This window comes from Aspergillus foveolatus (assembly GCF_047715535.1).
Source record: "Aspergillus foveolatus strain CBS 279.81 unplaced genomic scaffold BDW70scaffold_25, whole genome shotgun sequence".
NCBI classification, from domain to species: Eukaryota; Fungi; Ascomycota; class Eurotiomycetes; order Eurotiales; family Aspergillaceae; genus Aspergillus; species Aspergillus foveolatus.
The window spans coordinates 336,166-361,458 of NW_027396089.1; the positions used below are offsets into that span (position 1 = coordinate 336,166).

The 25,293-nt window shown below is 51.4% G+C and overlaps 7 protein-coding genes across 7 annotated transcripts; 2 read left to right on the forward strand and 5 right to left on the reverse strand.

The window, feature by feature from the left end:
• Positions 1–66: 66 nt before the first annotated feature.
• BDW70DRAFT_54651 (putative PHD finger domain protein) lies at positions 67–3,433 on the reverse strand. The gene is made up of 5 exons (XM_073744255.1): positions 3,300–3,433; positions 3,009–3,200; positions 1,571–2,932; positions 708–1,487; positions 67–657 (listed from the first exon to the last, which is right to left on the reverse strand). Exons 3-5 carry the CDS (start codon positions 2,896–2,898, stop codon positions 240–242), a joined length of 2,526 nt encoding a protein of 841 aa, XP_073595875.1. The 5' UTR covers positions 2,899–2,932; positions 3,009–3,200; positions 3,300–3,433; the 3' UTR covers positions 67–239.
• A 2,213-nt stretch (positions 3,434–5,646) lies between these two features.
• On the reverse strand, positions 5,647–7,623 carry BDW70DRAFT_54661 (curved DNA-binding protein (42 kDa protein)). The gene is made up of 5 exons (XM_073744256.1): positions 7,497–7,623; positions 7,161–7,244; positions 6,983–7,087; positions 6,106–6,903; positions 5,647–6,028 (listed from the first exon to the last, which is right to left on the reverse strand). Exons 1-5 carry the CDS (start codon positions 7,528–7,530, stop codon positions 5,838–5,840), a joined length of 1,212 nt encoding a protein of 403 aa, XP_073595876.1. The 5' UTR covers positions 7,531–7,623; the 3' UTR covers positions 5,647–5,837.
• Positions 7,624–8,342: 719 nt separating this feature from the next.
• On the forward strand, positions 8,343–9,530 carry BDW70DRAFT_150483 (endonuclease/exonuclease/phosphatase family protein; the record flags this gene model as incomplete). Its single annotated transcript, XM_073739164.1, has 3 exons — positions 8,343–9,181; positions 9,404–9,426; positions 9,499–9,530. The coding sequence occupies 3 exons, from the start codon at positions 8,343–8,345 to the stop codon at positions 9,528–9,530; spliced, it is 894 nt and encodes a 297-aa protein (XP_073595877.1).
• Positions 9,531–10,428: 898 nt separating this feature from the next.
• Positions 10,429–13,149, forward strand: BDW70DRAFT_54718 (SWI/SNF chromatin-remodeling complex subunit SNF5). Its single transcript, XM_073744257.1, has 2 exons — positions 10,429–12,593; positions 12,704–13,149. Exons 1-2 carry the CDS (start codon positions 10,524–10,526, stop codon positions 13,028–13,030), a joined length of 2,397 nt encoding a protein of 798 aa, XP_073595878.1. The 5' UTR covers positions 10,429–10,523; the 3' UTR covers positions 13,031–13,149.
• Positions 13,150–14,241: 1,092 nt separating this feature from the next.
• On the reverse strand, positions 14,242–19,283 carry BDW70DRAFT_54721 (sister chromatid cohesion factor PDS5; the record flags this gene model as incomplete). The annotated part of the gene is made up of 3 exons (XM_073744258.1): positions 14,242–17,005; positions 17,055–18,728; positions 18,804–19,283. Coding segments are annotated over 3 exons (4,644 nt in total), but the record flags the coding sequence as incomplete, so codon positions are not given.
• Positions 19,284–19,479: 196 nt separating this feature from the next.
• On the reverse strand, positions 19,480–21,593 carry BDW70DRAFT_136711 (MFS transporter). The gene is made up of 2 exons (XM_073736908.1): positions 20,588–21,593; positions 19,480–20,530 (listed from the first exon to the last, which is right to left on the reverse strand). The coding sequence occupies exons 1-2, from the start codon at positions 21,321–21,323 to the stop codon at positions 19,623–19,625; spliced, it is 1,644 nt and encodes a 547-aa protein (XP_073595880.1). The 5' UTR covers positions 21,324–21,593; the 3' UTR covers positions 19,480–19,622.
• Positions 21,594–22,820: 1,227 nt separating this feature from the next.
• Positions 22,821–25,224, reverse strand: BDW70DRAFT_54739 (putative PHD and RING finger domain protein). The gene is made up of 2 exons (XM_073744259.1): positions 24,540–25,224; positions 22,821–24,464 (listed from the first exon to the last, which is right to left on the reverse strand). Exons 1-2 carry the CDS (start codon positions 24,823–24,825, stop codon positions 22,906–22,908), a joined length of 1,845 nt encoding a protein of 614 aa, XP_073595881.1. The 5' UTR covers positions 24,826–25,224; the 3' UTR covers positions 22,821–22,905.
• Between the last annotated feature and the right edge of the window lie 69 nt (positions 25,225–25,293).

Consider the following 25,293-nt stretch of genomic DNA (forward strand, 5'->3'; position numbering starts at 1 on the left):
CGTTGCTTTGGACAGCTAGACTTTATGCAAGATCGAAACGCTCGACAATGCTATGTTTTATGCGCCGGGAACCGTAAGAACCAAATTCAGAGCCAATGATGAAGCGAGAGAGAAAGATGGGAAACGAAACCGCGACAAAATGCGATCCTTAGCCAAGAGGGACCATTTATCGTAAGCTAATATCTCACATAAGAATAAGGAGAAAGGCAGGATCATGGTCTGCCTTGCTGATGTGACCATCACGACGTGGATTGAACTTCAGAAGAGTAAGCATCCTTAGTTTTTTGTTTCGGTTGCAAAGCACTGATTCGTTGCTCGATAAGTTTTTGAAGAGCACGCAGGGACGATATTTCATCTTCTGGCGCTGGTAGGTTTTTGGGCGCGTTTGCCTTAAGCTGGTCAATCAAGAGATTAATCTGTCCGTTTTGTTCATCTTGCCATATGACCTGATTACTCTGGGCGAACGAAATTAGATTCGCAGCGGCTTCCCGCTCAACGTCTGTCCGCGAATTCAATATAGCGGCCGTGGTGTCATCGGCTGGTTTCTGAGATTCGAAGAATGCTTTTGCTTCCGAAGTGAGGGCATCCACTTTCGATTTGGCATATTCGAAATACCTCTTTTCGGCTGCTTTCTTTGCGGCAGCAGTTTCGTTTTCCCTGCAGGTCGTATTAATACGAGAAGTATGTGGTGGGAGGAGTTCACTAACCTTTTGACTCTCTCAATGAAGTTGAGTTTGATTCCCTTTTCTGAGACACGATACGTAATGCCCTCCTTTTCTTCGTCCTCAAGGTTCTCCTCTTCCTCGTTCTCCGGGAGAACCTCGACATCGATAAAACGCGGGTTCTTTGGACGACGAATACGCTTCATTGTTTCATACCCTTCTTCATCCCTGACAGGGTAACACATGTCATGCAAGGCATGGTTCGGGCACATCCAGGTGTGATAGAGACGATCACTTCCAACTCGCTGGGTCGGCGGGACAGCCAGCGGCGGGTCAAGGCAGTCCATATGGAAAGCGCAAGGACAAAAGTCACATTGAATAATGGGCCTACGGCCGTTGGTGGTTTGTCCGCACTTTACGCAGACAATTAGCTTACCCTTTGCGTCGGTGATTCGCAACAGGAAGGGGTCGTCGTAGCGGCCAGTACGGCTCCCACGAGCTGCTCGAGGGTTGATACGCGGTAACGATGCGACTTCCTCATATTTTCCGTCGTCACCAGTGCGAACGCCGGCAAAGAAGTCTCGAATTTTATTAGGCAATGCGAAGTCTCGCCCGGGGGTCTTCTCCATGCCACCAAGCAGCGTGTTCAGAGATTTTGAAACCGAGCATTTGGGGCAGAACCAGTCTCCTTCTGGAGGGTTTGCGGGGTCCAAAGGCGGATTCAGGCAGGAGAAGTGGTACGAATACACGCAACCATCACAGCATAGAAGCCGCCCACTCTTCTCGCATTGTCGACAAAAGTCGTTGTTCTCAGCAGGTTCGTCACTAATCCAAGTTAGCAATGCACATCTTCGACGGCCACTACCCAGTGGTAGATGTTAATAGGGTCACTAGACTGCGTAACGTACGTTAGTGAGGGCGTTAGACGTCTATTGTCTCCTGCATCACTGCTTGCCACGCTCTCCGACCGTTCTCTATGTGTCCCCGCATTCCTTGAAACGGAGATATCTACATTTGCTGCTATAGGGCCAGGCGAAGAAAAGTTCGATGGAGGATTCGAGGTTAGAGATGAACGGATTCCACTTTCAGACGTCGCAATTTTTGGGAGAGATTTCCGTAGCCGAGATTTCTTGGCTTGTATAGCCTCTTCTGAAGATTCGGGATTCTCGAGCGCTCTTTGCCGTTGAAAGTCAACGGCTGGAACGGTTTTTTTTTGTGTCGAGTTTTTTGATTGTTTTCCTTTTTTTGGATGAGGAGCCGAACTCGCGGCAACCACCGGAACGGGTGCATATGTCTCGGCATCCAGTGATTTCGCTGAGGAGAGAGTAGACACACTACTCGCTGAGCGGGCTCTCCCTGATACCGGTAGCGCGCCGGGTTCAGTCCTTGCCAGTTCTTGAGCCTCTAACTCCCCCAAGACGGTCCGCATGGCCTTCTGAAACATAGATCTCTGGGGAGAGCCCGGTGTTTCTTGACAAACCCCATCCAGAATCCTAAGAACATAGGGGTCATTGCCACATTTCTCCCACATCCGGAGCAGCCCTTTGATGACAAGACGGTTGTTGGCGTCTGAAGCCAGATGTAGGGCGCTCTCAACCGCAGCCTTGAGCGTGTCGACATCGGCATTAATTGAATTAGGAACGGGCAATATTGTAAAAGCCGCGAGGTCCTCTTCAATACTAGGCTTTGGTAAAATAAGCTCAGGGGCCTGTTCCTCAGCCGGAGTTAAAAGAGTTGGAGGATTGTCATCCTTTTTCTCGCCTTCGGATACAGGTTGCATTTCCTTTGCGACTGGAATGCTTGGGGTGCCCGGATGCGATGGCGCGAGTCCTGCTTTACGCCTATCTGCGGTAGTGGGCAATGCGCCTAGCGGGCGCATAGTTCCTAGGACAGGGTTATGGGCATTGGACACATTCGACCAGGGCGTGTCAAGATAGCTAGGAACAGGAGCCCTTGGTTCTGGCTCGATCCAATCCGCAATGTGTCCATTCAACTCTGTACCGCTAACTCCATTTGTTGCGGGCTCTTGAGGTTGAACTGATTGCGACTGACTCGAAACGGGTGTGTCTCGCAGTGAATCGGTTCCAACCCGGGAGGATCGCCCAGTTCGCCGTTGCTTGCGGGGTCTAGTGGATTCTGTGAAAGGAGAAGCCATGTTCGCTGTGTGCGGTACAGGTGTCGAGGGCCGGGAATCATTTGACCTTGCGTGCGATGATGAACGGAGATTCCGAGCCATTGCGACGAAGGCAGGGCACAAGAGTCGCGAGGACCTGCGCCGCGTACAGTTAGCTCCTTTGATGACCTTGGAAAGAATATTTCAACTTTAGCAAACAAATTGATACGCACTGATCAATACACTCTTGTAACGTCAGCAACCGTGCCGGCGTGGCTGGTTGGAATCGTGGCCAGCCCGCGCGGTTGAAGGAAGAGAGATTGCGGAGGTTGCGAAACGGAGACGGGAGTGTTCGAGGGAAAAGCCCCAATCACGCTTCCCAGGGGTTCGCCGCGGAAATTGCCACAACCACGGAGATTCCTTACCTGAATGGGGTGAAATTGATATCAGAATGCTATATTGCGAAATAAATCATGCGTTTTGAATGAATAAAGCAATGACTATACCTGGATTAGGGATCTTACACGATGCTCACGTACCTCGTCTCCCGGAGACCAGCCCAAGTGACAAAGAATGAGCAAAAAGGCCGGCTTGATGGCGGGCAATATCCAAGTAGATAGTGCAAATACGACAGTAGCAAGGCTACAAGCACTCTGACTTGAGCCTCCAAGGTGGTTTGGTAAAGTTGAGCTCACTCTTGTGTCAAAGTCAGCATGGTGCTCAGCTCAGTGACCGCTCATTGACGAAGCCTCTAACGGGAATGATCTGATACTTCAAAAAACAAGCACGACAGACAAGCAGACTTGCCAGAGAAATAGTAGACGGTCACGGATCTCGACGATGTATTGGTAGGCTCGTCCGACCATGGGCCAGGGATATGTGACGAGTCCAGAGTACAATAGAGAAGCACCTTTCGCAGGCGCAGAAGGGTTCTTTACTCGGAATAGGTAACAAATTCAAAGACTTACTGCTAGCAGTAACGGGGAATCTTTGTGGACAATGAGAAGACAGCCTGGCTTTCTTTGTTGAAAAGCAGACGAAGCGGCCGGGCCTTTGACGCGGTGCACCGAAATCACCAAAAATACACAGAGAGCGCCACTTAGCCCTGATATCTCCTTGAGGGTCAGCCGGCAGTCTTTTTCCAAGAAAGCTGACACGGTAGATGGGAGCATGAGATGGAAGTTTCCAAGGCCCAAGACGCAGAGAGAGATGCCTGGAGACACAGATGGATGAAACGAGGTATGTGAGGTGAGGGCGGGAAGGTAACAGCAGATATATAGAGAGCAAAACAGGAAAAGGAGTGTTACCGTAGTCAAGAACAACAGTGTGTTGTTGATGAAGCTGCTCAGTATGCGAATGCGACTGTCTTGCGTGGCGCTGTCACCAGGCAGACGAAGGGATCTCCCAAACCGAAGTAGGAGATTTCGCGTCTCGCTATCTGAGGTGCAGAGGACGCCAGAGATTCTAAAATCTCCAAGCCAAAGACAGCGAGATAGATGTCTATATTGATAGCATCTAACTTGAGTTGTTGTAGAAGGTGGCAGCCCAGCTGCGACTTTTCGAAGCTGGGGCAAAACGTATGTTCTGATGCCCGCGAAAAACGCACAAAGAAGCAGCTTCAGTAGTCGAGACCAATTTACAAGAGAGGCCAAGTGAAGTGCAGCAGGTTGATTTGGGTTGATAGATATAGCAGTGGTGTGGAGGTGGATGGAGGGTGCCGGAAGAGAGGAAGAGGAAGAGAGGATGCACAGAGCAGACGAGCCTTTTCGGCCCACTCCCATTCGACCAGCTCACCCACCAACCCAATGCCACGACCCGTGGGCAAAACCTCAAATATCGCCTTCTCTCCTAGTTCACATTTCTTTTATTCCTTCTAAAAGACTTGTCTTGCATTCAGGGCATTTCAATTACATGTGCTCAAGGCCAGCACACCTTTGAGGCTACAGCTCCGGGGATGCTTGCTGGGTGCACCGCAGGAAATCGTGATGCCGGTTGGTAAAGTCAGAGAACTTGCTTGGGCTCTCTAAGGAATCATTTGTGCTAAATGGTCTTCTAGCCTTGTTCGGGCATGCCTGTTCTATCGTTACCTTGTTAAACGCCTTGCTACAATCGTGAGGCACGAAAGGTTGGAAGAAGATACCAAAACAATCAGCCAAAAGATGATATACAATTAACTTTGCTTCAATTTTTGACGAAGAGCCTACGAAGAGCCTACAGTGCAGATTGGAAGCTTGCATCATCCTGAGCATCATCTGTGATCATATTCTTATGTGCTAGATCTGGAGATCCGGGTTATGCCGGAGACAACATTTTCGACCGCAGAATCAAGTGCTACGTCCGTAAGAGCAGCGGGGTGTTTGGGTACACTAAGTCCCTCGTATGCACGATATCAGGTCAAGGGAAAGAAAGATGCGCTCGCGGAAGTGGCGGGGAGGCTCCATTCACTGTCTCCGGGCTATCGCCGATTAAAAGATTAGTCGTGGCAACATCCTCAGGGCGAGCAGTTGACTAAAGCACCCATGATGGGAGATCTTACGGGAGATACATAATACCAGAGGGTGCGGGCATACAAGAGTGCCTCGCTTCCAACGGCTACAGGCCATAAATGGAGAGCAGGAATGCTTTTTCTGAATAGCTTTGATCAGGGCATTCATCCGAAGCTCGGCTGCCTTATCAAGCATAATTTCGAGAACAGTCAATAAAAGCACAATATAAGTAAGGATCCTTTTTGAAGATCGACCACGCAGAAACAGGCCCGGTTGTCTGGAGTGGTCTTTTCTTTGCTACTGTTGTTCATGTGCGACTTTCATGTGACTTTTTATGTATAGACTAAGTAATAAAGTCTCCTTATGAGGATACAAGAAAGAAGCGCCTGGGACCAGAAATTTGGTTCCGACTTCAGCCCTGTTTCCTATATGAGAATCTTCCCAGCTCCGGCTTGTGGTAACAGGAGGCTCCAGTGAGTAATAACCACTGGACACGATATCAGGCTGCAGGTCTGAATTGAGACCTCGAGAGAGGTCCAATAGATACACAAAAGCTCATCCAATCGAGAAGTTCATTTACTCGTCATTCCCGTCAGCCTTCTTGGCCTTCTTCTTCTTGTTCTTGTTCTTCGACCCTGTGGATTTGGACAGGGGAAGTTCCAGGATCTTGAGGATTTCTTCATCCTCGATCTTCTTGTCAGACTTGATCTTCTCGAAGTCGGGCGTAGCGGGACCCGCCAGCTTGGTGATACCGTTCTTGGTGATCGCTGCCACGCTTGTTAGAGACTGGTTCAACAAATATGAACGCGAACGACATTGGGCCGTATTCGCAGTTTAAACTCACCAATTGTGGTCAGATAACGGGAAACCGCAGCGTTGTCAGCATCACCGGCAGGCTCATACTGCCTCAAGACACCGTTGCGAACGGATTCAATCACACCAACTTTAGCTGCCTTCTCGTCATCAAGCTGGCGCAGACTGAAGGGGAACTGGCCGAACTTCTTGACGATCTCGGTGAGAGTCGCTCGAGAGCTGGGTCTCTTGAGCTGGTATGTCGTGGTAGTACGTCGGTGCAGGGTAGGACGGAGGTCCAGGTTCTTCACCTTTCCGGATCCAAGGGACAGGCCAACCTCAACACCCCAAACCTCGCCAACATCAGGAACACCCTCGCCTTTAACGCCGGAGCCGGGGGAAAGGATGATCTTCTTTTCCGCTTCAATCTCGTTGCGCTCGAAAAGCCAGCTGGTGGTGTTCTCAACAATGTTGCAGTCATAGGTCTTAGCGATCTTCTCAATGAGCTGCGTGATGCGGGCCTGGGTGGGAGGTCTCTCGGCAGCGGCCTTCTTCTTCTCCTCCTCGGATCCGGTAGCAAGGAGACCGGGGGGAGCCATCAGCCTCAGAAGCAGTTCATTGGCGTAGTAGGTCGCGTGGATCAGATCCGCCTCGCGGCCGGTAACCTCGGAAGCGCCAACAACGACCATGTCGCAAACGATGGTTCCGAATCCATCAATCTGGGCACCAAGCTGGATCTTTGCGATTTCACCAGCCTTCAGAGTTGTCTCCGCCTCCGCGGTTTCCGAAACCAAGGGGGTGTATGGTGTCACATGGGAGTTAGGAGAAACAGTCGTGGGGTGACCAATACCTTCCAACAGAGGCAGGTCAGTACATTCTTCGGCGGGCGTTTCAGGTCGTCGACCAGGCAATGGAGGCTTGAGACGCACCCTTCTGGATTTTTTTGCCCTTGTAGACCTTGGCAAGTTCCTCTTCCAGGAGCTTGTCACCTTGTTGGCACAGCTCGATGATCTTGGCTCCCTCGACACATAGCGCTAGCAAGCTAGGGTTAGACTTGTCATCCACCATAGGATTAGTCGAAACAGTGTTGACGCTGGGAAAACGAACCTGAGACAGCTTCAAGAACCTTGTGCGAGATCTGAGCAGCAGTCTTGTACTTGGTTAGGGTATCCGGGTTGTTCAAGGTGTAGTCTACCAGCGATCAAAGCCATGGTTAGCTGTGAGCATTGCGACAAGCAGATAAATCACAGTAAATACAAGAGTGTATAATTTAGCTCAAGAAGAATGCGTTCAGCGTTTGAGGCCAACATTAGTGGCCCCAGGTCACAGAGGCACTGTTCTCATCCAGATGATGACGCCGACAAAGCAAGCGGGAAACCCACAAAACGCGGAGCTTTTTCGCACTACAGAATGAGGGGTACTGCTTGGGCAGTTGACACTTACCAACCTCGGGGGTCTGAGTCTGGTTTTCAGCCATTGTGAATAATTCGAGTCTACCTCACAGCAACGCGAGGAGAAGACAAGCAACAAGCGCAAAATCAGTCGTGCGGAGGAGATGGAGGGAGAAAATTAGACAGCCAGGTGGACTACCTATGGAGCTGGAGCTGGGCGGTCGTGTGCACTTGGTGAGTAATAATGAAGGCGGGGCTTCCTGCTGTGGGCTCGCAATTACATACGGTTTTCTTACCAGCCACCCTAAGATTCCCTTCGCCCTACACGCTTCATTTACCATGCACGTAATGCATGTCGGTCCCATTGGCCCTGTGACTAGAAGTGCTAGCGTCTGTTACAGATTGGGATTTTGCTAGTTCGACGTCGAAATACCGAATGACATCATCCAGGTAATCAAGCGCAACAAAGAGCTTGAGAGTTCACAGTGATGTATTGCAGGCCTCTAGGTGTGATGCAGGAGCTACTACTTTTTGAGGCTCTTGCGAAGGAAAGACCTCAAAGTCGTTGAAGAACTCAATTCGGCTAATCTAAGCTCCCTGTGGCTGCTGTCCGCGACCCTGTAACCAACTTGTTGCCCGAAAATATATAGTTCCTTCACCAGCAATTCCAATTATATACTTGACCACTGACATTACTCTCAACCATTCGCCTTCCAGGTACAAGCCCGAAGAACGCCTCCAGCTGATTGTCTTAGTGCGGAAGAGCAAAGAGCCAACATTAAAACGTATCAGCCACTTTCCCCCTGACTTGGCCAAGTTGCGGGGTTGCGTCAGCATCTCCTCATCTTGACCCCAGGTCCATGAGCAACTCTTACGAAACACCAACTGATAGCTCAAAATGAAGGTTGATGCAAAGGATATTCCCTTGCGTATTCTCACGCACAACATCCGGTATGCAACTACTTCTCCGTTCAAAGGCGAGCGACCCTGGGAAGAACGAGCACCGCGCCTCCTCAACGAGCTTCGTTACAATACTCGCAATCAAGATGCATTCATATGCCTACAGGAGGTCCTAGATAACCAATTAATAGACATCTTGTCTGGGTTGAACTCGAATGACCATGTCGATTCGGGAGCTGCAGTAGAGAGCTCCGACCATACCTGGGCCTACATTGGCGTTGGTCGAGATGATGGCTACAAAGCAGGCGAGTATTCGCCCATACTATACCGCCCGTCTGTCTGGGAGCTTCGACACTGGGAGACTGTCTGGCTATCCGAAACGCCTGATGTCCCCTCCAAGGGTTGGGATGCTGCGTCAATTCGCATCGTGACCATTGGGCTATTCACCCATCATGTCAGCCGCCATACAGTTCTGGCCATGAACACGCATCTGGATGACCAAGGGTCCCGTTCTCGATTTGAAGCGGCCCATATTATATTGCGTAAGATTGGCGAGTATCGAAACGGACGCTTCGGAAACATCATATCCGGCATCTTTCTCGCAGGAGACCTGAATAGCGAAGATACACAAGAAGCGTACACCGTGTTAACGGCACCAGTGTCCCCAATGGTTGATTCGGCGACCTTAGTGGTCACGGCCGACTACTACGGTAACCAGACGACCTGGACGGGCTTTGGTTACGAGGGAGAAGATCCTAAACGCATTGATTATGTCTTGCTGGGGCCGGCTGTCCGAGGTGAGGGCCCTAATCGTGGACTTCCCTGGAATATCGAAGGGTATGCGGTTCTACCAAATCGGTTCGATGACGGGGTATTCAACTCAGATCATCGGGCGGTGGTGGTGGATGCGAACTTACGTAGTCGACGTTAGACAGACCTGAATCAATGGTTTAGTGCAACGGGTAGCTCAACAAGAGTAAAATCCCGTGGTCGTAGATCCACTCAGTTGTCACAAGCACTTGACAACGTAAATTCGAGTATTGTGCTGATACGTAGTAGAACGGACAGTGCCCAGCGCCCAGGTGTCGAGGTTAGCGCCATACTAAATTCAGTATAGTTATAGTCACATGACGTGGCTGGCTATCACGTGTGAGACAGCCATTACAGGTATCGTCGGTACAGGTAAGTCACCATTTGATGAAGGAGATGAAAGGAAAGAAATGTCTGGATGGTTTCAGAATGATTTAGGATTTTACTTCTGACTGGGTGCTTGGGAAACTGTTTCCCCGGCCGCTTGCTCGCCTCCAGCCGTCCCCCAGCTGCTCTCTGCTTCACTACTTGGAATCCGCTTGTAACAGCGTTTGGCCCGCTCCAGCCTTTTGCCTTCTCGCTGCGCTGCCACCTCTCTCTCTTCCTCTTCTATGCCCCTGGCGTCCGCCATCCTGTCATAGAACGCGATTCGATTAGCAACGTCAACCCCCGCAATTCGGTAGCAGCTTTCAGGGCGAAACGAATATTTGAGGAACGTCAGGGACAAACAACTGTCGCCATTGGGCCCGAGACGCGCCGTGCTACCGGAGCGCTGTCAGCTGATCCCGCCGCTCCTTTCCGGGCGCTTTTCTCTCGCAAAGACCCAGACCCGGCACGAAGACCCATAGAGTGCTTCGTTTGGCCCTGGAATCCTCTTTGCTCTGTTACTCTAATTCCTGGTTAGTATCTCTACTTTCCTATCTCAGCCCTTTCATTTCCCAGCTTGGCTTGCATAATTATCTCTCTGCGCTTGACCATGTCCCCTCATCAGATTCATTGGCTTGGATATTCGTGGCTTGCTCCTCCTTGCCCTACCAGCTACTGTGATGCTACATCTAATTCGCTTTGCGGATGACTGCCTTTCTCTCCGACGAATCCTTAACATACCTTAGTCGCTTCTTAATGGCAAGGCATCGCGAGTCTTCGATTGGTGCGCGGTCGCGTCTCCTGTGATCATTACTTGCGGAGAAACATCTGTGCAGAGACTAATACATTATGTCACAGCTTCAGATTATCTTTCCTGAAGAATAATGCTATTATAAATTTCCGAATCCTTCTCGAATTTCTGCGCTTGTTCCGTTCGTGCAAGTGATTCGCCTGCCTTGTTGGAGAAGACCTGTGGTACCGGCGTGAAGCAGGTTTACCAATAATGGCATTCCCCGATTCATCCCAGCAGGGGATGGCCGACGCGCAATCGGATGCGATTCAGAACAATTCGGATCTATTGGATGGAGCTGCGGACTTCGACCACGACGTCGATTCTTCACTACTTGCGGATCATGGGATCGAAGGATCAGATACGATTGGGGAAGGGAAACAGAATGCGAAAGCTGTTCTTGCAGCATCCGGCGTGTCACTACCCAAATCAGTACCTGGCCAGGATGCTTCTAATACGGACACTTCACCGGGCTCACAGAATGGCAGTGCCAATGGTGCCGCGTCTGGCAAAAAAAGATCGCGAGATGGGGCCTTTATTCCAGCCTCTTCCCCTGGCAACGCGTTGCCTGTTCGTGTTCGAGAGACCCCAGTGGAGAAGATTCTGCTGGACGATTATGTCAATAGAGAATTCCAGCACTCCGCTCTGACGGCATGGCAAAACCCGAGCCAGCAGCTCCTGCAAGAAAAGCGCGCCGAACGTGATTACTATCTCGCCCTACGACGGGAAAGTCATACGAACCCGGCCGCTCTTTACGGCGTTGGCTACGAAGGTTTTGGGAATGCTCGCACCGACTTGCGCAACCAACATCCACAGCTGCTATATCCGGCCCATCGGCGCCGCCCCGGAAATCGGAAAACACGGGAACTACGGGTCTCGCGAAAGGATATGAAGACACAGAGCGAGCAGCTTGAACACCTGGTACCAATTAGGTTGGATATCGATTGGGAGAAGGTGAAGATTCGTGATACATTTACATGGAACCTTCATGACCGAGTCGTGTCCCCTGACTTGTTCGCGGAAAAACTCGTGGAGGACCTAGGCTTGCCTTTGGAGTCGTGTGGACCGCTGGTACGAACGATTTCTCAGAGTATCCAGGAGCAAATATGTGACTTCTATCCCCATGTTCACATCGAAGAGGAAGCGCTCGATCCTCACCTTCCCTATAGCGCTTATAAAAACGATGAGATGCGCATTGTGGTCAAATTGAACATTACCATCGGCCAACATACTCTGGTTGACCAATTCGAATGGGATATCAATGACCCGCATAATAGTCCCGAAGAATTTGCCGCGCGAATGACGACTGATCTTTCTCTTTCGGGCGAGTTTACAACTGCAATTGCTCATTCCATTCGCGAGCAGTCACAATTGTTCACAAAGTCGCTTTACATCGTTTCACATCCATTCGACGGACGGCCCGTTGAAGATCCGGACCTGAAAGCATCCTTCTTACCTTCACCACTCGCCTCGTCCTTTCGGCCGTTCCAGGCCGCCAAGGAATTCACACCCTATCTCTACGAACTCAATGAAGCGGAGCTTGAGAGGACAGAGGTATCATTTCAAAGAGACCAGAGGCGACAGAAACGGTCGGTCAACCGTCGTGGCGGCCCTGCCTTGCCCGATCTCAAAGACCGCCAGCGAACAATTCGCACGTTACTTGTATCGTCCGTTATCCCGAACACCGCTTCTTCGCTGGAAGAGAGTAATGTGTTCAAACGATCAGGTTCGAGCCGTCGCGGGCGTGCTGCGGTTGGTCTGCGAGACGGAGGTGATGACTCAGATGATTCGGACAGTGACGAGTCCTCCTTGGTTGGTTCTCCTGCTATTGGCCCTCATTTGGCTCAAGGCACGGCGCGCACGAGAGGCATGCGAGGAGCTGCTACTGCAGCACATGCGGCTCTACGGGCGAATCTGGGACAGTCGGCAACCCCTGAGCCTCATAATGAAAGTCGAGTCTCGGCTCGCAGGCGTGACTACCGCGAGGAAAGCCCAGAAGAGCCGGAAAAGCTGATCGTGACGCTCAAAATATCGCGCGAGAAGTTCCGACAATTCCTCATGAACGGCTACAAAACCAATTCCGCAGCCGTTAGTTCTACGCCTGCGACACAGCCCGCCTCTCAACGAAGCACGCCACAAGTTCAGACCCCAACATTGAACCCTACTCCCGTTCCCTCCCAACCTCACTCGCAAGCTCGGTTACCTAGCGCCGGTCGTCCGGGTCCTATTCAACACCTCGGGGCTGTGGAAGCTCCTAATCCTCCTCAGCCAGGCGTCCCTGGGGTACGTAAATGAAGCCTATTTTCGTTTTCATTTCTCTTATCGAATCGAATGTTCCAACACTAGAGGGACATGCTGAACATAAAACAACGTACTGATGATTTTTATTCTAGCCCCCGCCTCCGAGTTGGCTCGTAGCAGGACTCAATCGACTTAACCAGGCAAACCCGAATGACTCTTTCGAAGCAGTGATGCGGTACACGGCTGTAGATACGGAAACTATGCAACCCGTCACCCACTCGCAGGTTCAGGCCAACCAGAAGTTGAAATTCCTCTACCTTCCACGGATCAGGTGCCACGATTGTCCTGGGAAACTGTATACACCGGGCCCTGCTACGACGGTGGATAATTTTGAGGTTCATCTTCGAAATCGACAACACAAAGAACGTGTCGAAGAACGGCTCGCGAAGGCTGCAGCAGCTAGCAACGCGGCCACATAAAGAAGCCTGCAGGAACCAGTTTAACTCCTGGCTATCCTCTTTCTACCCACCCTTGACACGCTATGTACACTCCTCTTCCTCCACCTATGAATCTCAATGCCTGATCTCGCACAAAACTCTCTTATTGACACCAAACATGTGTCTGACTATAACCATTTTCCTTTTCCTTTCATTTTGGTTCTGGCTCTGACTCCGGTTCTGGTTCTGGTGTATATGATTCGTGAGCGTCTTAGTGGCCTATGCTTGTTCAATACCTACTCCGGTGTCTTCTGCTCTTTCGCTGGCTCGCAACTTTTCTGAGGTTCTACCAACCATATGTAACAACATCCTCGCGTAGACATGGCTACCATCTCCGTACGCATACCCTTCTCCATCTAGGTTCTGTTGAATATCGCTCTGGTATTTAGGTTGCAATGAAGTTGCCTGACGCGTGCGTCTCCAGCCGTCTCTCTAATATTATTAGAATCAAACCACTGCGTTCTTTATCTACCAGCCTTGAAAATACTCCTACAGGACCACCGAATCTGAATATATTTATCTATCTCCTAAATCTGCCGGTGACCTGCATCCAGCTCCTTGTTGAACACCGAGAAGCAACACCGTAACAGTCCCTAACAACTTACTACGTAGTACGCATCTAACTCTGAAAGAATATGCCTTAAGAGAAGGGCTTAAGTCCAAGTACCCCACGTATGTTCGTATCGCGCTCTTAGGAGTTCCAATCCCGCTTACTGAGTCTAGACTTGATCGTGTTAGCTCTCCATGCGGGTCCGGACATGGGAATGTCCGTGCCTAAAGGATGGATCACGGGCCCTCCGGTTAGGTACAGTTCTGTCTCGGTCGCACTTCCCTTGGACACCTCGTAATGAACGAAGAAAGTGTGACCGTTTCTTGGTTGCCGAGCTAGGTTGTACTTTCCGTTTATGGATGCTCGAATTACTATATGGAACGATTGATATCGAACATGACCTGAAGCTTGAATATGATACTAGCCTACTACCAACCGCGCCGGCACATTAAGAGAGGCAAGTAAAGCTGCTAACTAGTAGAATTGGTAGTAGAGAGCTAGGTAGGAGTGTGACAATATTGTTGGACGGTACAAACCAGGCTTAGGTAAAGATGACATACATTCAATTTGTGATATGGACGACTAGCATTTTGACGGCGGAACTTAGAATCGAACCAGAGAACCGTAGTAGGACCTTATCAATCAACAGAGAGCTAGGAGGGATTGGCCTTGCAAGGCAAGAGAACAAAAGAAAATGAAATCCATTCCATCAAGGAGGACAAGCCGATAGCGTAAATAGAGTATCATATAAATATAAACAACTTGGGCGAAAATTTTGCTATTCACACAGACAAGATAGGACAAGACAGAAATAAGTAGACGGATAGCATGCATATCACCGAGTCGTACTGGACCTTGCGTAAACGTACATACACATATGACGGCAGATAGGGGAGAAAACGGAAAGGGAGTAGATATCAACGACGAGCCGATCGTCGCGTTGGAAGGGTGGTCTTCTTCATTGCTTTGCCAGGCATTTTCGCCTTCGAGGCTACCACAACCGGGGATTCAGGCTGTGCATCGTCGTCGCCGTTTCGCTTGTCATCGGGCTTGTCCTCTTTTTCTAAGGGGCCGCCGTCGTCCTCGGGCTCCTCTAGCATATTGCTATCCGCTTCACTAAGTTCACTGAGGTCAGATCCATTTTCGATGTCCTCGGCTTGATCTTCGCTTTCATCTTCATCATCCTGAGCCTGATTCAATTCATCCATCTCCATGTCGTCTTCGTCACTGTCGGGGTCTGCGTAGCTGATTCGCCGTGAAGCGCTGCCTCTATTGCTGCGCCTTCGAGCGGCGGAACTACTGGCGACTTCACCTGCCGCTTCGCCATCCGAGGACCAGTCGTCTCCGGTCTTCTTGGTACTCTTGCGCTTGGGCGTCTTAGAACTCACGGCAGAAGAGCCCGACTTTCGTCTGGACGAAATTTCACTGTTCTTCCTCACCTTTTTCGTCGCATTGGCGCCGCGATTGGGCTCCTGCGTGCTGTCGGTCTTCCTCTTCTTTGCAGCAGCCTGGCTCGACCCACTCTTCGTCCGCATCGTCGCTCGCACAATGCGATCAAGCCTGTCCTCAGCGTCTTCTGGAAGGAACGTCGTGTCGGCGACTTCTTGTGCCTCTCGGTGACTGCCCATTGGAGCGAAAATGGAGCTGGGAACCCCCACTTTGCCGGGGTATGTCTGAAGTAGGTTGACACCGCCAGCGCCTCCGCCGAACCTTCGCTGCTGGGAGTAGATGTCTGCAAATCGCCGAATAGTAGCTTGTGCTAGGTCAGAGAGCGTGTGAAGGCGTGTGGACATTTCGTCTGACTTAGTGATCCCGTCGCGGGCTTGCTTGACACGCTGAGCAATGTGAAAGATTAGGGAAAGGTTGTGTTCATTCGCCACTGCGGAGAGATAGAAGAGAATGTAGCGAGCAAAATCCGTCAGCTCGTCCAGCTTTGTTGACTCATCTAAATCTGCTGGGGGGTAATCAGGATGATACGCAAGGAGGGAAAGAAGGCGCGAAAACAAAGCTTCCATAACCGTCTGCTTCTCGCCCTTCTTGCCATTCGTCTGTTGGGAGAAGAATGCAGCCCGAGATCGCAGCCATGTCAGAGTGCTGTCCTTCAAACCAACTTGCGGTTCGAATGCAAGCAAGTACGGTATGACATACCACCGTGCGCCCAGCCGGGTATCCTGCACAAGCTTCTTCTTCAATTGGTTAATAAACCCGCTTCTCACTTCTGGAAGTGGATCCTGCGCTACGAGAGCAATGGAATTGAAATCTTGCGGAGTGAGCAGCTGCTCACACAGAGCATGCGAGCTGCATAGCTTTAGCAATGAATTGGCGGCCAGAAGCCGCAATCTTGACTTCTGGGTAGCAGGAGTGTCCTTCTTCTTCGACAACTCGCCTGAGTTCACAATAAGCTTATTCAGAGTATTATAAACAGGCTCTGCATGAGCACGGAAATCGTCGTCGCTATCTGAGCCATCTTTGGCCCGGAGCCGGTTGACAATAATCTTGAGCGCCCATTCCTTGGCAGCTGTCTCGTCGTCGACTTGATCCGACCAAGAGTAGCCTGAATTAGGCGTGGGTGATCGATTTGTTAATAATATTTGATTGACGGAGATCTTGATGATGGCGTCGCTCTCTTCGTCGGCTTCCCGCGGAGCAAGAAGATTGAGTTGTGACAATGTTGCCAGCTTTGTGAGGAATCGATCGGAGTCGTACGTGCATTTGGAAACACACTTCTCGACAAGATCTTTGGCGTACATATTCTTCTTATCGGTGACAGCCATGAGGATGAGGACGGCATGCTTGGCAGCACGAGGTGACGGGCTGTGGAGGGCATAGTCGACAAGAGCCTGGAAGAACTTCCGCTCCTTCGGCAACTTCGAGGGGAGCTTCTTCGCGAACCCGGAGCAGGCCTTAAGAATCTCCTCAGTACCGGCAGCGCTCACCGTGGTGGCCTTTGGGGCTTGGGCCTCAAGGTCTTTGCATATCTCTTGCACCTGAGCCTCCAAAACCTCGGGGTTGAGTGAAGAGATTTCTTTCAGCATCTCATGCGCGGGAGCCGCTAATCCATTCTCATCTGACCGGGAGATGCTCATGATTGGGGGAATATGACTTCGGTTAAAGACAATCGAGCTGCAGCGATATAACAGGGTAGTAAGGGTCTCATGCAGGATCGTGTTATTGCTGGATTGTAACCTTCTCGCCAGCTCCTTGATAGCTTTAATAACCGTGCGATAGTCACTCACAGCAGCCATCGCAAAGCGGATAAGTTGATAGCCTCGTCGATCATGGATTTTTGCGAACTTCCATAAGTCTGCAGATGTCCTTGCTGGATCGGGAAAGGTTTTCGCCAAAGCGTCAACAATTTTACTAAGTTGAGCCTTAATCTGATCCTTATTTTTCTCCATCACGCCACCCTACTCGCTGTTAGCTACCTTCACTGGCTCACAGTCCTGTCGTACTTACATTGTACTCCTCGCACGCCTGTAGATAGACTGTGACAGCTGTTCTTAGAGATACCTGGCGCTTCTGCATGGCGAAGAACACCTTTTTGGCCTTCTCGTCCAGCCCGCCTACGAGGGTGAGGATGCGACGAACGCGGATTCTATCCACGTCCGCCTCGCTTTCAGGCTCAGCGGCTTGGGAATCCTTCAGTCTCTGGGACTGACTCGAACCACTTCTAGAGAGTTTGGGCTTGATGGGAGGATAACTTAGCGGAAGAAGGATCTCGAACATGGCACGATCAATAGAAACGTGGATCTCAGGGTCGTTGGTGTAGTAGGCGTCGAGAATCCTAGACGGTGCCTCTTTAAGCAGGGGCGTGACCTGCTCGTGACTCCTCTCTATGTCCCCAGACGCGACAGCCCAAGCCCGTGCCAAGACTTTCGTAGCATGTTCGCGCACCTGCGACTTCCGGTCTTTGACACGCTCTGCGAGGATGAAGAGTAAAGAATCCTGGGTGGAAACACCACCGCTAACTCCGAGTTTGTTCACAATGTGCGACAAGCCAAAAGTGCCGACTGCTTCCACGGCTGCTAAGCGGACCCTCTCATCGGCATCCCGCAGCATCGACGCTAGATGTGTGATAAGCGTTTGCTCCTCGTTATCGCTCAAGCCCGAACCACCCGCAGAGGTTAGGATAATTCGGCCAATAGCGGTAGCCCAAGAGGCTCGCACTGAAGCTGATTTGTCCAGGCGCCGGCTCAAAAAACTATCATACGCAGAGCTGTGTGCCTGCGAAAAGGGCTTCGGCGCGAAAGGCATAAGGAGAACATTTGGCTGCGGAATCGATCGCGCATAGTCGTCCAGCGTCACCTGTGGGTAGACTGCAGGGTCCATAGGCAGAGGCGGGGGTGGTCCAGCAACCCCAGCCCCAGATGTCAGGTCGCCGATGGTCTGGGTTGCTAGCAAGCGCAATGACACCGATTCGGCGGACAGTTCTGCTTCTAGCTGGGGGATAACATTCTGCAAAACGTCGGGGCATGCTCTCCAGAGCTCACGGATTAATCGATGCGCTTTACTCAATTCTTTGATGTCTTCTCCCTCCTCGTCCGAGTCATCGAGGTTAGTTCTGCGAGCTTGCTTCGAGGGCCCATTCTGGGTTCCGGTGGCTGAGGCGTCAATTATGACGTTGTTAAAGTACTGGCTGATATGGCTAGTCATCCTTTCCGGGCAAGCCTGGCAGATTGCTTTGGCCATGTTGTACGCAGCCGGGTAGTCCTTTAGAAGCAGCGTCTCTTGTTTCTCGTCCACCTGAGTCTCGGGTTTTTTCCCTTTTTTCCCTGGGCCATCCAGCACGCGAGGATCAACACGCAAAAACTGCGCTACGATCACGTCCACAACATCAGGCGCGAGAACCGGCGTCTCGTCGATAACTGTCACTAGCAGGCGGGTCATATCATACTCGACGTTTTTGGCGACTGGTTCGCCGGTCGAGGCTTTAGCTGAGCCTGCGACAATGTCAAAGCAGCTTATAAACAGTGGGACGATCAATGTGTCCGGGTGATCTAGATCCGTCATGAGAACAATACTTTTGACCTCCGCCAGCGAATTCAAGACGTAAATGTGTTGGGCATTATAGGGATTTGAGGGATCCCCTAGCGCGGGGATGATCGACGACACAATACAAGTAAAAATATCCTAGGAGACAAAAAAGCCAGTCAGTTGCTAAAGCCGAATATCAACACGCATCTGTAAGCATCGAGTAGATCGCACTTTTAGTTGATTCGCCGTAAAAGGCGCGTCAGGCGCACAGAGGCGCAACACATCCACAATGCAGCATGTAGCCCAGGCCCGAACGCCCTTATCCTTATGCGCCAGCAGTTGAGCCGTGGCGAGCTCCTGCGAGACCTTCCTTAAAGACTCCTTCTCAATCTCCTCCTGTTCAAGCTTGCGCAACTCCTGCGCCAGCGTCTGCAGCCGCTGCAGCAAATCCGCGATGGGGATAGCAGAGCGTCCGACGCGCCATGACAGCGGCTCATTGAACTTCAGTTGGCGAAGACCGCCGGAGGGTTCTTCAGGTTCCACGTCTTCCGTGGCGACCGAGGGGCCTTGACGAGTGCGCGACGGCATCGTGGGAGCGCGGGGGAGCCGAGGTCGAAGAGGCTGCACTTCAGGGTACCATGCGTCGAGTGAAAGCGAGTGCAGAGATATTCGAGTGCAGATTCCGACAGGCAAGCAATTGGCTGGCTGGATCCCGCAGCGGAATCGAGTTGTCTGGAAGGAAAAGCAACTCAAGGAGCAGCAGCCCGGCGTTTCGTACTTCTGCCAAAAAGGGAAAGCCGGCGTTGACCTTGACCGCCTTGCGGGACGCGTCGCGCGTTTACGTCTCAGGCACGAGGTACTCTCCTCTACCTAGGTGGCTGAAAGCATACTGAACACTCTGGTGAAATGAAAATTCACTTTTGATTAATTGTCTGTATGCTAATTACATTCTATATCTAGTACTGAACGCTGAGAGACCGCTTTTTAATGCAAAACCACTATGCACAGTCGTCGACGCCATAAATGCTAACCAATGCTGCAAGGACGCGGCTAGAAATTAGGTGAGAACTTGCTGAGCGCCCTAATCTTTTTGCCATAGATATAGAAGACGATGGGGATAGGAATCATTGCAACGGTGATGAACCCGAGCAGACTGGACGCCCATGGCACGCCCAGCCTATGATACATTTGTGTTGCGAAGAGTGGGAAAGCACCACCTAGGGAGCTTCGAATCAGAGTGTTGGCCGCAATTGCAGAATTTGCAAACATCATGTACACATCAATGATGTAGTTGAGGCCCTGCATGAAGATCACGAGGATACCGGCTCCGATAGGAACACCAGCGGCGACCTGAGCCAGCCAGTGCACGTTCGGACTGGACGTCCAGCCAAACCAGAAAAGCCCACCAGGCAGGAGTACGGAGGCGACCATCATGGGGACCAGACGTTCTTCAGGGATAACTCTGCCGTGCTTGGCGAGCTTATGGGCAAAGCGAGTCTTGGTTTGCCAGACGATGAGGGCCACGCCGCAGAGCACTCCAATCATGATCCCGATGAACGGGAGACCAGCAATACCCCCGTTGGTCCACCCGCGCTCCTCTTGGAACGAAACGGGATAGGCTTCGAAGAAAAGGTAGAGGATTCCGTACACGAGTGCAAGGTAGAGAGTGATCAGGATGAGAATGGGCTCGAGCATGAGCATCTGGACGGGACGGAACAGGTATTTGCGGACGATGTCCCCAAAGGTCGGCCTGTGGTGATCGAGAAAAGCATACAGATCTTGATTGCCAGTCTCCTTACGAAGTTTGGCAGCGCGCCGCTGAAGGAGCACCAGGTGATACGTTTCGGGCACTACAAACCAGGCGATGGCGCCAAACGATCCGGAGGCAATCAGAGTGATCCAAGCAGTCCACCGCCAGCCGAGATAGGAATCAGTGAGAAAGCCGCCAACAATTGGACCTGGAGAGATAGCCGTCAGTCAGAAATTCTCAGGGAATGAAGAGTATCAAAACTCACCGAGCACGGGTCCAACGAAGGTAGCTGCTGAAAACAGCGCAATTGCAATGGCGCGATCAACAGGATCCCAAAAGTCTGCCATCGCACCTCCAACAACAGCCAGAGGCGAGCACCCCAGAAACCCCATCAAAAACCGACACACGAGAATAGTCTGCACGTTCTTGGCCACGGCGACAGGAATTTGGAAGATGGCGAACAGAGCATATCCAAGAAACAGGGGGTATTTCCGGCCATACAGCTCCGACATAGGTGACCAGACCAAAGGGCCAGCAGCAAACCCAAACACCACTAAACTGGTTGCGAGGACCATAACCTCTGTAGATACGCCGAACTGCTGCGCCGTCACAAGCGTCGCCGTCGAGAACACACTACTTGCAAAAGTGAGCCACATTGTCATCGAGGACATGGTCATTGTGATGACCCATTTCCTCCAATGGGGCATGTTCTGCGGGTTCTCAGGGTCGTCAGGTCCATTCCACTCGATCAGATTGGGATCCTTGGACTCCTGTTCCTTCGGCTTTTCATCGGCTGATGTCTTTTGTGCGTCATGGTTGCCACTTTCGAGATCACAGTCTTCTCGTTTCTCAGAAACTCTATCAGGCGAAGACTGCATGGCCTTCTCACCGTAACCTAGGCTGGAACGGGATTCTGAACGTAGAGTTGTGCTGGAAGACGGCACATCGTGCCCGGGTCCATCACCTGGGTGGACTGGGTGGAGGTTGTTGATATCACTCATCGCCCGGTAGCTATCCGCTAGTTCGAGTAGGATTATAGGCGAAATATATAGAGGGTATACTGAAGTGATGTGTTAAGCACGCTCCCCAAGGAAAGTCGAAGAAAAATAAACAGCCGCTACAGTCAAAGGGGCAGAGAAAAGTTGCTAAACGCCATTAATATACTTGTATTGCAAACCCTTGACAAGTGGGCCTTAGGCAGTTTGGATTTATAATTCCACCTGGCATCCACCTTCTCCCAGGAGGCGCAAGCCCCATCGCGTGGACACAGAAAAGATTGTACCGCTCTAAACTCCGAGCCAAACACCTTCTAAAGTCCATTCATGATTCGACATCGAGATTCTTCGCAGATGATCGGACAGTTCCAACCCCGCCCTCCGTCTGCCGCTGACAGCACATGCAACATGTTGGGTGCACTCATAGTCTAGTGCTATTGCGCTATGCCGGTTATCCGAGTCACATCCTAAGCGCATCAGGCATGGCATCCGCAGGCCTAGCACCTGATCCAGCTATCTACGTCAAATCAGACTAGCCAGGAAAGATTCTGGAAGCCATGATGAGTCGACGGCAGTTCATTGGTTGGCAGAAGAAAATTTATCAGCGGAACGGCCCACTTGCGTATCTTAGCTTTCTCTTCGTGGGTCTCGTTCGGGAGATCGCAGAGCTTCAATTTACCGAGTCCGACGGTCATGATGAAGTCATTGTCTAACGTACCTAGTGTACGTTGTTTGGTTTCTGGGGCTAGATGGCCCGTGGGGTTGTTTCGATCGCTACTGGCAGTATTAAATCTTGAATTCTGATCCGACTGATAGGTTTTGTGCGTAAACATAAATCTATGCAAAAGGCGTATCAGTATAAGACTGAGTACAGTATGGAATCGAAAAGTCGGAACTGAGTCCAGGTCGGTAACGGACCACCATCACGTCCGACTGGACTAATCACTAAATCCGTCACAGAGCCGCTGAATAAGCTGAATAAGCAGATTAAGCAGACCCGGGCATTCTCAACCACAGGAGCTTGAAATTGCGAAAGGGACAATGTACAGATGGTTATAGTACGGCAAACCGGCACGGGCCCGACCTTCCAGCCCCTTGTACCTGATTCCTGCAGATAACGGAGGCTTTGAGCGACATGTGGCCAGGCGGCTTCGCATGGCATCTCTGAGTCAGCTTAGCAGGAACCCTGGCAGGGTCCGCTGTAAGGTTGCAGTCTGCTAGCCTGCTGCCTTCTGCTTAGCGCTTATTACATGCTGTCGGACTCGGTCGGAGTTAGCAATATCAGATCCGAGGCCGCATCGGGCAGGTGCCAGGTGGACTCGGGTCCAGTCTGGTGGGTGGGTTCGGCGAGCTTTTACGACATTACGAAAGATTGTAGAAGCTATAGAAATCAAACTAGTGAACGTGCCAAGGGCTAGCACCCTAGATTATATTCCCATTAAAAAGTAGAGTGATAAACAGGAGGGTGATATGGCTTCCTGCATGAAACTGGACTAGCATAAATGCACCCGCTAAGTACACGCCTGCCCAGATGGATACAAAAGAGAACAAGATTGCTAGAGAGCGCCGCTATATGCACCAAGAATCATCATGAGCTGTCATCAGAACCGTTTGCCCTGACCCTGCTCTGCCGGAGAGCTTCGACCGCCTTATGCACCTCTTCTTTAGCTTTGGCTTCCAAGCGAGCCTTCGTGGTTGACTCTAATGAGTCTAATCCCAGAGCATGTTCATACAATTTCCGAGAGATGTTTCGATTGATGTCGGTGTACTCCTCCTTGGAGACAACCTTCGACCGGTAGTGCGGTTTGAGCGCCGCGCTGACGAGTTTTTGGATGTCAGATTTTACCTCTAGGGATAAACCAATGCGAGCTGGTGAACTCTCGTTCGACCTTACCGCCCTAACGATATGCGCCGCTCGAGGTATTCGGCGAGGGCGAGAGCGCGAGGGCGTTTCTTCTTTATCTTCCTTGTGAGAACTAGCTGGTGACACTTCCGGAGAGAATGTGGGAGACGACACTTCGCGTGGTGGGGTAAGCTGCATTGGTGATATTGGCCGGCTTCCGGAGTGTGGAGGCGGGGTGGTAGAAGATAGCCGCGGGGACGATTGACTAGAAGGAACGGGCGAGATAGAAGGTGACGAAAGACCTGGAGTACTTTGCTCGGCGGAGACGTGAGCTGAAGGGCCGTACGAGTTGACACTTTGTGGCGTTGACGCATCTTCGACCTCCTTCAATAATGATGAAAGAAAGCTCGGCTCGCTAGAGTTGTCGGCATTAAGACGAGCAGATGCCTGGGCAGTAGCACTCCTAGATGACTCGCCATTCTGCACCGCCAATGCCGCGAGATCTTCGGCTCTACGGGTGCGGGGTCGTTTCAGCTTGCGTGCAGGTTCAGCAGGCTCCGGAGAAGGGGACATTGTCGGCTCTTTACGTTTTCGTGCAGCGCTCGGGTTGTTCTCAATCTCACGGGCACGTTCAAAGGCGTTCCACGCCCTCATCTCCTCTAGCGACTCCGGTTCAGGTGTTGGCGCTCTCGGCGCTCGCGGTCGTGATGGTCGAGGTGCCTCAATGTCAAGAAGAGCAGCAGTGTCTCTGAAACGATTCCTTCCACCTTGCCGCTCCGCGACTTCAAAACGGCGCTGCCAGGTGCGGAACTCTCTCTGGTTAGCTTCCTCGCGGCGTTGTTGCTGCAACGCGCGCTCGATAGCTCGATCATCATCGAAGGGGAAATCCAAGTCTATGTTAAGATTGTCCCAAACTGATTGCCAAACACGTGCCCAGTGCAGGGAGTTGATTTGGCTCCTACTCAGCACCCTCCGTTGCTGGGCCCTGGTACGGTGGCGCCGCCGAGTTTGTACATGGGACGGTCTATCAACTGCATCAGAAGATAGTCCGATGGGACGTTGGGTCTCACATCGGGAACAGTACCAGGGACCCGCTGGTACCTCATCAAGTCCCACGCAGTATATATGTGTCGGTACATCGCAGCCGTCACAGAGAAGAAGCACTTCCTCGTTTTCAGAGTCGCCGCAGATAGGGCAGGGCTGGAAATCGGAGACATCATCATCTATATATTCGACGACCATGGACGGATCGACATCCGCCACCTGAACACGGTCTTCAACGGCGTAGGAGGATATCACTGGGCCTATACACGATACGTTAGCACCCAGTCTGGCGCACATCATACAAGATTAAACAGGCTGGGATAGAATCTCCCTACCTCCGACCCGGTCACTCAGCTCCACTTCATTGAAGGTACGGCGGCATATCGGGCAGCTGTTGGCTCGTTCGACCCAGGGTTTCAAGCAGTTGTTGTGTAAAATATGGCCGCAGGGGAGTAACTGAGCGATAAAGCTATCCTCACTTTTATCGGAGCCATCTGCCTTGGTAGAGATATCAGGTGCCTTGCCGTCCGGTTCAAGGTCAGGTCTTGGCACCGGGGCGGCAAGAGGATCGCTGGCGCTTTCGCCAAGGTCTCCTAAGCACACAATACAGGTGTCGGACATTAACGGACGGGGATACGATAGAGCTGTATGAAGAGGAGCTGAGAGAAGGCATGAAGGACAGCTATCAAAAATGAATGAGGAGAGGATGAAGAAGGAAAGGAGGGAGAGAGAGAGAAGTAGTAGGAGTCGACGAGAGATGTGGGGATTTTGAAGGTCAGCAAGTCCTTGTCTAACCCGAAACAGTCTGGCTGCCAACGTGACCTAACGCAAGGCGAGTATCACCGCCCTCCGATTTAATCCTGTTGGCCCTGGCAAATACAGACACGGCGCTCGAGCCTTGGTTGACGTGCGATATAAATGTTCCTGCAGTGTGCTCAGAAGGGGTGACCCCTCTTTATATCTACCAATCTTTGGACTGAATCGTTTCGATAACGTGGCGACCTAGCAGACGATCAGTCTGCAACAATACACGTAGCAAAAGCACCGTTTTTGACAGTGAATGAATAATCGTCGACATCGACTTCGAAC